Source organism: Mus caroli, unplaced genomic scaffold (genome assembly GCF_978045245.1).
Source record: "Mus caroli unplaced genomic scaffold, Mus_caroli_1 scaffold_3, whole genome shotgun sequence".
NCBI lineage: Eukaryota > Metazoa > Chordata > Mammalia > Rodentia > Muridae > Mus > Mus caroli.
In genome coordinates this window covers 135,115,327-135,128,342 of record NW_028227258.1, presented here as the reverse complement: position 1 = coordinate 135,128,342, position 13,016 = coordinate 135,115,327, and the positions used below count along the sequence as shown (strand labels likewise).

General features: G+C 39.1%; 1 protein-coding gene across 1 annotated transcript in view; it reads right to left on the bottom strand.

The window, feature by feature from the left end:
• Positions 1-1,479: 1,479 nt before the first annotated feature.
• Ect2 (epithelial cell transforming 2) overlaps positions 1,480-13,016 on the bottom strand; it is a 58,800-nt gene continuing 47,263 nt past the window's right edge. Inside the window, exons 23-25 of the mRNA XM_029474863.2 lie at positions 7,237-7,344; positions 5,668-5,811; positions 1,480-3,302 (exon numbers count right to left, since the gene is read on the bottom strand). Of these exons, the coding sequence (XP_029330723.1) occupies positions 3,213-3,302; positions 5,668-5,811; positions 7,237-7,344 (342 nt within the window). The 3' untranslated portion in view covers positions 1,480-3,212. The remainder of the gene's footprint in view (positions 3,303-5,667; positions 5,812-7,236; positions 7,345-13,016) is intronic.

Here is a 13,016-nt window from a genome sequence, read left to right as displayed (position 1 = left end):
AATGTTCAACTTTCTTATCAGGGAAATGCAAATCAAAACAATCCTGAGATTCCACCTCACACCAGTCAGAATGAATGGCTAAGATCAAAAGTTCAGGTGACAGCAGATGCTGGCGAGGATGTGGAGAAAGAGGAACACTGCTCCATTGTTGGTGGGATTGCAAGCTTGTACAACCACTCTGGAAATCAGTCTGGCGGTTCCTCAGAAAATTGGACATAGTACTACTGGAGGATCCTGCAATACCTCTCCTGGGCATATATCCAGAAGATGTTCCAACTGATAACAAGGACACATGCTCCACTATGTTCATAGCAGCCTTATTTATAATAGGCAGAAGCTGGAAAGAAACCAGATGTCCCTCAACAGAGGAATGGATACAGAAAATTTGGTACATTTACACAATGGAGTACTACTCAGCTATTAAAAAGAATGAATTTATGAAATTCCTAGGCAAATGGATCTGGAGAATATAATCCTGAGTGAGGTAACCCAATCACAAAAGAACTCACATGATATGCACTCACTGATAAGTGGACATTAGCCCAGAAACTTAGAATACCCAAGATAAAATTTGCAAAACACATGAAACTCAAGAAGAATGAAGACCAACGTGTGGATACTTCATTCCTCCTTAGAATAGGAAACAAAATACCCATGGAAGGAGTTTGGAGCTAAGATGAAAGGATTGACCATCCAGAGAGTACCCCACCCAGGGATCCATCCCATAATCAGCCACCAAACGCAGACACTATTGCATACACTAGCAAGATTTTGCTGAAAGGAACCTGATATAGCTGTCTATTGTGAGGCTATTCCAGTACCTTGAAAACACAGAAGTGGATGCTCATAGTCAGCTATAGGATGGAACACAGGGCCCCCAATGAAGGAGCTAGAGAACGTACCCAAGGAGCTGAATGGGTCTGCAACCCTATAGATGGAACAATAATATGAACTAACCAGTACACCCAGAGCTCATGTCTCTAGCTGTATATGTAGCAGAAGATGGCCTATTCGGCCATCATTGGGAAGAGAGGCCCCTTAGTCTTGCAAAGTTTATTTTCCCAGTACAGGGGAATGCCAGGGCCAAGAAGCGTGAGTGGGTTGGTAGGGGAGCAGGGTGGAGGGAGGGTATAGGGAACTTTCGGGATAGCATATCAATTGTTTATAAAGAAAATATCTAATGAAAAATAAATAAAAATAAATAAATAAGTCTGACACTTGAAAGAAAAAGAAATGTAAATGAAGTAAATACCTAATAAAAAATTGGGAAAAAAAAAAGGAAATAGCAGGGAAAATATAAAGGAACAAATATTCCCAATAGGAAGTACAAAATCCAGCACATGTACAATAAATATATGCCAATAAAATTACTTTTAAAATGAAAAAGAAAATCTGCCAATACACTCTCTTTTTTTTAAAGATTTATTTATTATTATACATAAGAACACTGTAGCTGACTTCAGATGCACCAGTAAAGCGTGTCAAATCTCATTATAGGTAGTTGTGAGCCACCACGTGGTTGCTGGGATTTGAACTCAGGTCCTTTGGAAGAGCAGTCAATGCTCTTACCCACTTGAGCCGTCTCGCCAGCCCGCCAATACACTCTTTTAATGTATTTATACATTAAGCAATCTGCCTTTATCTGATAATGGGAACACACCAGTGCCCTACAGCAGACAGTTAGTGATAAAACCCAGACACTTGCTTCAAATGCTACACCCAAGTTCAAACCTTCTGTCATTTCTTCCCCTGGAACACTCAGTCTTTGGTGGCAGGACAATACCTCCATCTCCAATAAAACAAGAAAGGCTATGTGTTTTCTCCTGGGGGAAAAGTGTATACGTAGACATAAACACAAAATTTAAATGAAATACAGAATTTCCACTCCCTTCTATAAAGTTGAGCTTAAATGTGAATACTACACAAATACTCAAAACCATTACTGATATACATGAATAAATACAAAACAGTCCAGAGACTAAGGAAACACTCACATTTGTCTATGAAAAATTATCTAAAGAAATTATGACAGGACACATAAAAGATACTAGTATTTTAAAGCTATTTATTTACAAAGTTCTTGCTAATATAACTGCTTTTAAAATATAGCAAAACAAGGTCATTTACTAACCTGTGAAGTGGTACATATATGGTATAGAAAAAAATCCAGTCAGTTAAACTATTAAAGCAGATTATTGAAAATTATGTAACAAGGAGACCTGTAACACTCCCCTGAACGTGTAAGAAATAAAATACTCTTGGCCATAGTAGCCCAGTCATTCTGTATTACTGACTAAAAGAAATATTGCAGTAGAAGATAATGGCAGATTCACAAAATTTTTGACAATGAATTTCCAATCTTATTTTAATGATATGACCACAATAAAAAGTTCACCACACATTATATCTATGCTTTTCACAGGCAAAACTGAAGACAACTTCAGAACTGTACAAAGAACAGAAGCAATTCTTAACACAGTTTTCCCGTGGTCTTATCCTTTGAAATAAATTCAATACAGCAGTCAAAACTAAATCAAGATTTGCTAGTGTCTAGAATAAGAAAATAAAATAAAAATAAAAGTCTCTGAAACAATTATAAAGTACATACTAATATCTTATCTTTGCAACATATACAATGTTTTGTAATCTTTCTCTTCTTATCTCAATTTGCAAAAGAAAATTCCAAACGATCGTAATTGTATGGTTAGTAATGGTGTATCTTTAAAAATTCATGTGTTAGATCTCTTATTTTAAAAGAAAATAAACTGCAAAAGTGCAGTTAAGTACATCAAACAATCCAACTGAACAAGCCTCTAGAATTTAATCAGAGGGTTTTATTCAGCAAGTGTTGCATTGCTGTTCAGTCTCTGCACAAATTGAGATACACAAATATGTACTTCCAAAAATTCAAGATACTATACAAATACACAATAGTATTTTGCACCCACCAATTGTTTACTGTATCAGGGTTACAAAGCTACTGATTATCAGGAATAACTTAAGTCACTGGTCTTCAGATGTGAGATTCAAATAAGGATAAATTACATCAAAATCATATTTTTTTACACAGACCATCTTGAAAAATGTATTTCAAGAAAATAAAACAGCGTTGGTTAGTGTTACTAATCCTCTCTACAACTTTACCAAGTGCTAATTCAAAGTACCACGAAAGTCAGCATCTTGTTGAAGCATAAGGTCCCACAGGACTTGTTTCATATCAAGTGAGTTGTAGATCGACTTAATGTATGACTTCTCCGTTCAAAGAAAGAAGGGAGGCTGACAAGGGAGGGAGATGGAATACCCTATAAAAGACAAAGCAAATAGAATGTACATTTTTCTTCTCAAAACTTGTAGCAGAGTTCAGAGCCATGCCTGCCATTCTCCTCCTTCTACTATTAACATGACAATCAAGACACTAACAGTTCCAGACTCTTTAAATATAACTTATGATCAGAGGAATGGAGTCGGAATAAACCACAACTAAAACTAGTTCAGCATTCTCAAACAAAAGCTAGACGACTGACTGATTCAGCAGATTTTTTTATTAGATATTTCCTTCATTTACATTTCAAATGATATCCCCAATGCCCCCTGTACCCTCCCCCCACCCTGCTCCCCAACCCACCCACTCTGGCTTCCTGGCCCTGGCATTCCCCTGCACTGGGGCATATGATCTTCGCAATACCAAGGGGCCTCTCCTCCCATTGATGGCCAACTAGGCCATCCTCAGCAGATGTTAATTAACTTCACGAGAAGTCGCTGGCTTAGTAACAGCACTGGTGTGTTTTCTTCTATGAGGCACGGATGGCTTGGTGTTAAATCTGTGAGAGTCAACTGGTTCTTTAGTTAAAAACTCGGGTACTCGGGCTTGGAGGCAGCACCTTAGACCTCCTGAGTCATCCTATTGGTTCTCTCTTAATTCTTATTTTAAAGGTAAGTGTGAGTGTGTGTGTGTGTGTGTGTGAATGTGTGAGTGTGTGTGTGTGCGCTATCTCACATGGGCCCTGGGAACCAAACTTGGGTGCTCTGAAAGAGCAGGAAATTTCTCAACAGCTGAACCCCCTTCTCCAGACCCCTCTTCTTAATTCTTAAAGCAAAATTAGAGAGGATAAAAATGACATCATGGAAATAATCTAAAATTAAGTCATATATTCCCAGAGTGTTGTATTAACTATATGCCCAATTACTATATGTATAGGTGTGCATTTTCATGGATGTATATTTCACTCCACATGAAAACTGAACAGAACTGTAGCATTCTAAGTAACAATAAGTATTCAATTGCTGAGCAATCTAAACTTATTCTTTCAAAGGTCAAAGTTAATCATCATTAGAATCTTAAACTATGCCCAAAACACGCAGAAGGTTAATGCCCAAGAGTGGGTATAATCAAGATAAAATAAAAGTCTACCTTTTTTAAATGCTTATCTAAACTCGGGGCTTGTAAGCTAACTGGCTCTGTTCCCATGCAAGCGAGTAAAAGCACTAAAACACTCCCACTCAGGTGATACAAGGGCTTCCGCAGGAACTCCTCCCCAGGCAGAGTTCGTGATTTACTACAGAAAGCCACAATGGACCTACACCACTAGAATACCACTCTCCTTTAGATGATCATTCTCCTAAGAGACATTTTGTAAAAACCTGCTTCTTGTGAACTTAATTTTTGTAAAAACCATCTTTATTTGGCAATATGCAAAACCTATTTAACCTAACTTACTATCAATTTAAAGCAACAGTAAAGTTGTGAATTCAGAAGACCAAACGCACAGACAGAGATTCGATCTAGAAAGAGTGTTTTCTTTTCTTCCACAGATACAATGAGCTCCCATTAAACTTCATGAGACTTGTCTCCATTACTGTTTGCCATAGCTCCTAATTCTTCACAAATGTCAGTGTTGACTAACTTTTTTTTTTTGAAATTTGGAAAAGAAAAGACTATGTAACTTTCCTCTAGTAATTCCAAAGCCCCGTAGCTGGGGAGGCAGGACGGTGCCTAAGCATTCTACAACTGAATGCAGACTGTTCAGAAACACTTAAGTATGTGCCTGACTTCGGATTCCAGGGAAATCTCTATACTTTAGTATATATACATCAAGCCAACTGAGAAAAAAAAAAAAAAACCTTAGTCCAATGTTACTGGAACTCATCAAATAGAAATATAACATTTATAAAGTAATAAGCCAGGCCAAAACATGCTTCTCTTCTTACGGAAATGTCTCAGTTATAGTAAAATTTTCACATCCAATAAACTACATAGTAGGTATGTATCTAACTCAATAAAAGGAGACTCTTAGTTGGGCATGGGAGCACATACCTTTAATTTCAGCACTTGGAAGGCTAAGGTAGACAGGCATATCTGAGAGTTTGAGGCCAGCTTGGTCTACATAGTAGTTCCATGACAGCCAAGGCTACATAGACCCTGTCTACCACCACCACCACCATCCCCCCCCCAAATTGGGAGGGGGGGCAGGATCTTTCAGTTGCTTTTATAAGTAAAATAAAAGTTAGAGGTTTAGACAATAAAACAACTCCATTACTTTGTAAGCTAAGCTAAAACTTTCAATTATAAAAATTTAGAAAGTTTTAAAAAATAGATTGCTTAACATTATCAAAGTGCAGCAACCTATGCATCTAAGCAAGGCCTTGACCACATTACCCAATACTTACTGCTAAGGATGATGTGCTGGACAGACGGCTCACAGCAAGTTTGCCACTGCTCGGAGGACTCCTTCCCTCTGAGCTATGGGATGATGAAAGAGCCATCCGCAGGGCTCTCTTGGGAGTTTTGGAAAAAGAGAATGCCCTTGTAACCTGAAGTTTAAAAGTATTAATATCAGTTACAGCTAGACAAACTTAAGATGGTCCATAAAAATCTGTCTACACAAAGAAAGCCCTATCTATCACTTTCCACAAAAAGGATGCGGTCGAAGGATGGTAGCTAGCCTGGGGCACAAGAACTTAGGGCTTGCTGTGCTGCTTGTTTTCTGTTTGTAGGGCTGGGGCTGGACCCAGGAATTGTGTGTGCTAAAAAGCTTTATCCTCAGCTAACCCCTGCTAAGGGTTTTCTCTTATTCTGCACAGTGTAGGTGTGTAATCCAAAACCACTTAAACCCTAGTTCCTTCAGTGCCAGTGAAGGACTTCCTCTGAATCAGACTCTGTCTAGTTTGTCTACTATGCTGCAGTGTTGAGTGAGGGTAAAGGTAGAACAGGGCCTCCCTCTCAGAGGGAAACAAAACACAGCTATAAGGCTGCAAATGCTCTGTGGCTCTCTGAAACTCTACTTCTACTCTTTTTTGGTTCTGCTGAAATATATTGTCTCTACCTAGCCCAGTCAGGCCTGGAACTCAGAGACCCACCTGCCTCTGCCTGCCTCTCAAGTACTGATATCAAAGGTGTGCGCCAGCACACCCAGCTCACTTCTACTTTCCATTACTAAGATGATAACATGAATAGAGTCTAGATTTCCTAACTCAAGTCATGCTTTGCTGAAAACTGTTTTGGGCATTATTTAAGATGAATGTAAATGCACTTATACCTAAATCACCGACAACTCATTCAGGTCTGGTTCATACAATAGTCGCTGCAACAAGAATGCAACAGCAAGCCGGGCTGTGGTGGCGCACACCTTTAATCCCAGCACTTGGGAGGCAGTGGCAGGCGGATTTCTGAGTTCTACAAAGTGAGTTCCAGGACAGCCAGGGCACAGAGAAACCTTGTCTCGAAAAAAAAACCAAAAAAACAAACAAAAAGAATGCAACAGCAAGCTATTTGTAAGCACTGTGACAAAGAAGTCACTGAACATTATAAAATGTAATCTGTGAGTCATTTCCAAGTACTGTAGGTCAGCTTTGTTGTAAACTGGGGTGTGTGTGTGTGTGTGTTTACACATGCATGCACGAGTGTACTCATGCAGGTACAGTACATGGCCCCCTGATGTGTATCAGGCAGGTGCTTTCTACTTTTTTCTTGCTAAAGATGGGATCTCTCCTAGCATGGACTTCACCAAGTAGGCTACACTAGCTGACATCAAACTCCAGGAGTGCTCCCGACTCTGCCGCCCAGACCTAGGACTATCAATGTCTTGATCCGCAGCTCCATAGGTTCTAAAGACAGAACTCACGCAGGTCCTCACAGCAGCTCTAGGCCATTCTATTATTGGTGTTGACGGCAACACTCTTTTAATTTAAAGTGAAAAGCGCGTTTAGAGATATCTGCAGAATTTCAGTAGAGCTCACCTTTTTGGAAGTCTTTTTTATTGCTCTAGATGCTCGACTCAATGTACTATCCATATCTTTTGTATTTACTTCAAAAGATTCGGGATCAGCCACATACATAAGATTCTCCTGTTGAAAAATAAAGTTCAAAACCAACTGTTTCTAAAATCAAACCATTAAGCACTCATGCCCATTCCCACACATGGTAACATTTATAGATGAAACTACCTCAGACGTGTGACATTGGGCTGGGATGTGGCTCAGTGGTAAAGCATATATGTCCCGGATCTGACCATCGTGCCACCCTACCCCACTATCAACAACAGTGTACTTAATTTCTACCCTGCAAAACAGTAACTTGGGGATAATGAAAAATAATTATGTAAACGAACAGTTTACTAGAGACCACATAATTCAAACAGGGAATACATCCATACAAAATCTTACTACCAACCCTAAAACTGAACATTATTTAAAACAGTGAATGTTCTTTTAAATTTATCCCTCAAAGCCAAAAAAAACCACACACTTTCCTTAAGAGACGCGCACCTGACTTTCTTCCTCAGTTTGTGTCTGGAAGAAATCTAAATTATAAGTTCTGGCCCGACATCCTGAGTCCCTACGGAAAAAGCAGCTAGATATCAGGGTATATGTAACACCCTGCAAACTGCAAATATTTTGTGTAAATATGAGTGAAGTGCTCTTTCCAAAAGAGAGGGTCCACAGATTATAGAGTACATTCCCCAAGGAGCGAAAGCCCTCCTAGCGTAAGCAAAGAACCATGCGCCAAAATTACCCTGAAAACAAGATAACCTTTGTCAGACACGGCCAAGGATGGAGTCACGTGAGTGGAATTCTGAGTGCTTGTGAGAAAACTCCAAGAAAGCGACTCAAGAGTCTTCTGACCTCAGTTTCTTCAAAACACGGAATTGCTCTTAGAATGTGTTTCCATGTCCCTCCCAGGTGCGTGGATTCGAGTGAGTTTACTTCAGATTTTTCAGTACAACTGGCTATTGTTTCTATGTCTCTATGGAAAACCATGTTTTTGCCTCCTGGAGCTTATCTGTATGATTGTACAATTTATTCACAGGACCTTGTTTTTTTGTTTTTTTTTTTTTAAGATTTATTTATTATACATAAGTACACTGTAGCTGACTTCAGTCACACCAGAAGAGGGCATTAGATCTCATTACAGGTGGTTGTGAGCCACCATGTTGCTGGGAATTGAACTCAGGACCTATGGAAGAGCAGTCAGTGCTCTTACCCGCTGAGCCATCTCGCCAGCCCCCACAGGACTGTTCTTAACCTTCAGAGTTATTATAAATTGTCTGATGCTCTGAATAAAGCTATTGTATGAGACTCCTCATTTATTGGCTCCATTTTCCCAGATCTCACAACATCTAAAGTACCAGACAGCCCTTCTCCAAGTAATTACAAATATTACTTTGGACTTTCAAAGGGAAGTCTACCCATTATTCCTATGAAGGGTTTTCCCTTTAAATCCATAAATCTAGACTGAAAAAGATCAATGACCTCATTCTTCAGGCACTGAGAAGCCACAAGTTAGCACTACCAGTCCTGTAACTGCAGAACTGTGAATACCATCTTTTAAAGTACAAGGAGAAAGCCCGATAAAACTCAGAATTGACTGAAATGCCAAACTACAAGCACAAATTATTAAACAGTATGTCCTACAATCACAATGGCTATTTATTTCAAAAGGCTATTTAAAATAAAACAGAAGTTAACTATGTATGTCTATTTTGCTCTTTACCATTAGCAGCCAAATAGGTTATTTTGCTAAAGCTTTCTTAGTTTCTTCATGTTTCTTTACACTTGGGGCCGAAGATGTCGCCCAGGCATTAACTGATACACTGCTGTAGCAGAAGCCAGCGTGCAGTCCTCAGCACCCATTGGAAGACTCCCATCTGCCCTGTTCCTCTGTCCTCTGCCTCTCCCACATGCACATATTCACCCTACATGCACATAGCTAGAAATAAGATGAACCTTTTAGAATTAAAAACAAGACAATTAAAGTCATTTGGCCGCCTTCAAACCACTTGTTTCATTTGACACATCTGTTAAATTACAGACTAATCCAATCTCCAACAGATAACAGTACTTGTAGATATCTGTACCTTAAAAGGAAGTTAAAGTCAAAAAATAACAAGTGTATTTTATTACTTATTTTTGTCCATTTTTATTTTACATTCCTTATTAACATATGGAAACCTCTTTTGTTAAACTCTGTAACTTCTTTTCCTTATGTCCCTCCTGTCTTACCAAGTACTTACGGCTTAAAAGAGATAATACATGCCACATATATTTGCTTTTGAAATGGTCTCTCATCTTTTCACACTTATTTATAATATATGTGGAAAGAAAAAGGATATCCATCTAAGTTCTAAATACTTGTTGTAGTGCCATGGGCTAATAACTTTAATTAAAGTCTACACTAATATGACAGCCTTATTTCAAGACCATCTATTCTGGAGTTAAAGAAATGGCCCAGCAGAGCCGGGCGTGGTAGCGCACACCTTTAATCCCAGCACTCAGGAGGCAGAGGCAGGCGGATTTCTGAGTTCGAGGCCAGCCTGATCTACAAAGTGAGTGCCAGGACAGCCAGGGCTACACAGAGAAACCCTGTCTTGAAAAACCAAAAAAAAAAAAGAAAAAAGAAAAAAGAAAATGAAAAAAGAAAAGAAAAGAAAAGAAAAAAGAAAAGGCCCAGCAGTAGTAAAAAGGACTGCTTTCCAGAGGTCCCGAGTTTGATTCCAAACCCCCACCTGTCAACTCCCAACCACCTGCAACTACAGTGCCTAGGGATCCAATGCCCTCTCTGGCCTCCCTGTGCACTGAATGGCCTGACATACAAACGGGCAAAATATCCATCTGTGTAACTTAGTTTCTGTAAGTTTACTCTTCCTGTAGGTTCATATATAAACTTTAAAACAGTGCAACACACTCTGATCACTGTCACTTTTTAAAGTACAATTTTAGGGCCAGAAAGATGAAACCAGTGAGTGTGGCGACTGTCTGCAAGCCTGATGCCTGTATTCAGTCAATCCCAGAACCACGGTGGTGGAAAAGCAGCATACTACGAGCTAGCCTCCGGACTTCCTTCTCCAGTGCACAGTGCCATCCACATCCACTCTCCCAATCAAACCTTAAGTAGAAGTTACTATTTCAAATGGTATTAGCACTACTAAAATTTCTAGGTATCATTGTATTTTCTTTAGAAATTCTCTTAGGGATCATTCTGTCAAAAGCCAAAAGTTTTCCATAGGATTTTAGAGACAAAAAAAATTCATAAACTAACTGAAGATGAATCAACACCTGTTTATTAACATTCTCACTCAGGACTATCTTATCAAGGGCTCGACATTGCAGATTTCTGTTTCATTCTTTTTGTGCTGGATATTGAAAGCAGGTCTTGGAAATTGCTACCACTGAATTATAATCCTAGCCAAACACAAACTTCTTAAAATAGCTTGCATGTTTCTTAAAAGACGATTCCTACACATTTCCTAACAGATTGACTGAGATGTCATTAAGGATAACTACTGACACACGCGTGTGCTCTCACTGCTTTACCTAACAGATGAAGGTCCTAACAGGGCTGACGCTCCTCTAATCTCCTGAGCAGTGAGTGACTGGCACCCTAAGTGAGTGCCACACTCCTCCTGCTCCAGGTAACAGTGAGGTTCTGCCCCCTGCCCTGCTTTACACATAGCACCACCAATTACGTGCGCACTGAAGCGCTGTACTGCTTCCTCACAGGAATGTCATTTCATAGCTGTGCAAACAAAAACCACAGTGCTACCTTACAGAAGGACCACGATGGTGTGCAGCGTACTACTGGCTACAAAGACGCCAGGGACTGACTCCCTGTCATCAACACACACATATTCCTACTTTTCACTGGGAAGTCCAAACATTTAAATATACTTTCTGTGCTTTTGACTTGTTCAACTTGCAGCACTGTTTTAAAATCAGAAAGCTGAAAATTACAACGGAGTATACTAGAAAATTATGTGAACAAGGACTATGTAAAATAGTATGGCTGGCCAAAAACTTAATGTATTAGAGATTCACCTATTTACGGAAAAAAAAAAAAGAAAGAAAGAAAACCAGAAACAACCTAGGTACCAATGTATGATATTATAGAGAAAATCGCCCAGGTGATTCTAATAAACATATATTTTCAAAGAAAGCATACACCTATTCTTTTGTTTCTGGAAGGACAAAGCATAACAAAACCACACACTCCTGAAAGGAAAGACTGATGGGATAGGGAAAAGGTATGCTGTATTACTGCAGCATATCTATTTTATTTGATTTGTCTTTACTTTTATGTACAAATATCATTTTTAAAAAGTCATAGCATAAATATATAACTAAAATTTATTCCTTGAATTAAAAAAAGCCTCAGTTCATATAATGAAGCAAACTCTACCTATGCTCCATTGCTGTAACCTGCTCTTTACAGTGGAGGAGTTGGGAACTGTAGGCTCTAGGGTCGGAGGGCTGGCTCTGCAGTAAGAGCATCTACTGCTCGTCCTCAGGACCCAGTGTTTCCCAGCACCCACATGGGACTTACAACCATCTTTCAACTCCACTTCTGGGGATCAGGTGGCCTCTCTGGGCCTCTCCAGGCACTGCACACACATGGCACATGCACATGCATGCAGGCAAAACATTGACACACAAATAATAAACTGTAGCAATTGATATAAGAAAAGGGTGGTATCTCGCCAGGCAGTGGTGGCGCAAGCCTTTAATCCCAGCACTTGGGAGGCAGAGGCAGGCAGATTTCTGAGTTTGAGGCCAACCTGGTTTACAAAGTGAGTTCCAAGACAGCCAGGGCTACACAGAGAAACCCTGTCTCGAAAAACAAAAAACAAAAAACAAAAAGGTGGTGTTAGCAAGTTCATGATCTATTTTCCTATTGCAATAACTATTTCTTTAATTCTTTCATTTATTTTTTTACACTTTTTCTTTTTGCTATAGCTATTAATGAGCATCTAATAACTACCTAAGCATATAATAACTACCTAACTATTAATGAGCATCTAATAACTACCTAAGCATATAATAACTACCTAACTATTAATGAGCATCTAATAACTACCTAAGCATATAATAACTACCTAACTATTAATGAGCATCTAATAACTACCTAAGCATATAATAACTACCTAACTATTAATGAGCATCTAATAACTACCTAAGCATATAATAACTACCTAACTATTAATGAGCATCTAATAACTACCTAAGCATATAATAACTACCTAACTATTAATGAGCATCTAATAACTACCTAAGAAGTAAGAAGGGGAAAAGTAGTTTCCCGGTTATTTTCTGAAAGAAGTAAATCCTTCTGAGTTGAGAAGATAAACCATAAGGTCTTTTGCAACCGGAGGCGGCTTTCCTTCAAAATGACCCAAAGGAGAAATGCCCAGGTTCTCCACTAGAGGACTGAGTAACAACAAAGCTGTTTGCTGAGATCCAAGGAGGACGGACGCACTCTCCCAGTTCTGTAAACATGGAGAAGAATGAGTGAGAGGAGCAGGCAAGCGTGCTCGTGGGGGAGACATATCTGAGTAGTCCCAGGCTCCTGTTACTTCACATTAGTAATTACAGCGCTTTCAAAACTATCCTTTATTTTTAATCTTTTTCTCTGGGTTTCTCAAGTAAAATATAAATGAAATCTAAAGCAGAGCTCAGCTCCTACTTCCTGAAATAATTCCATAATTCTGAAAACATTTACAGTTGAGTCAAGTGTGTCACACAGAGAA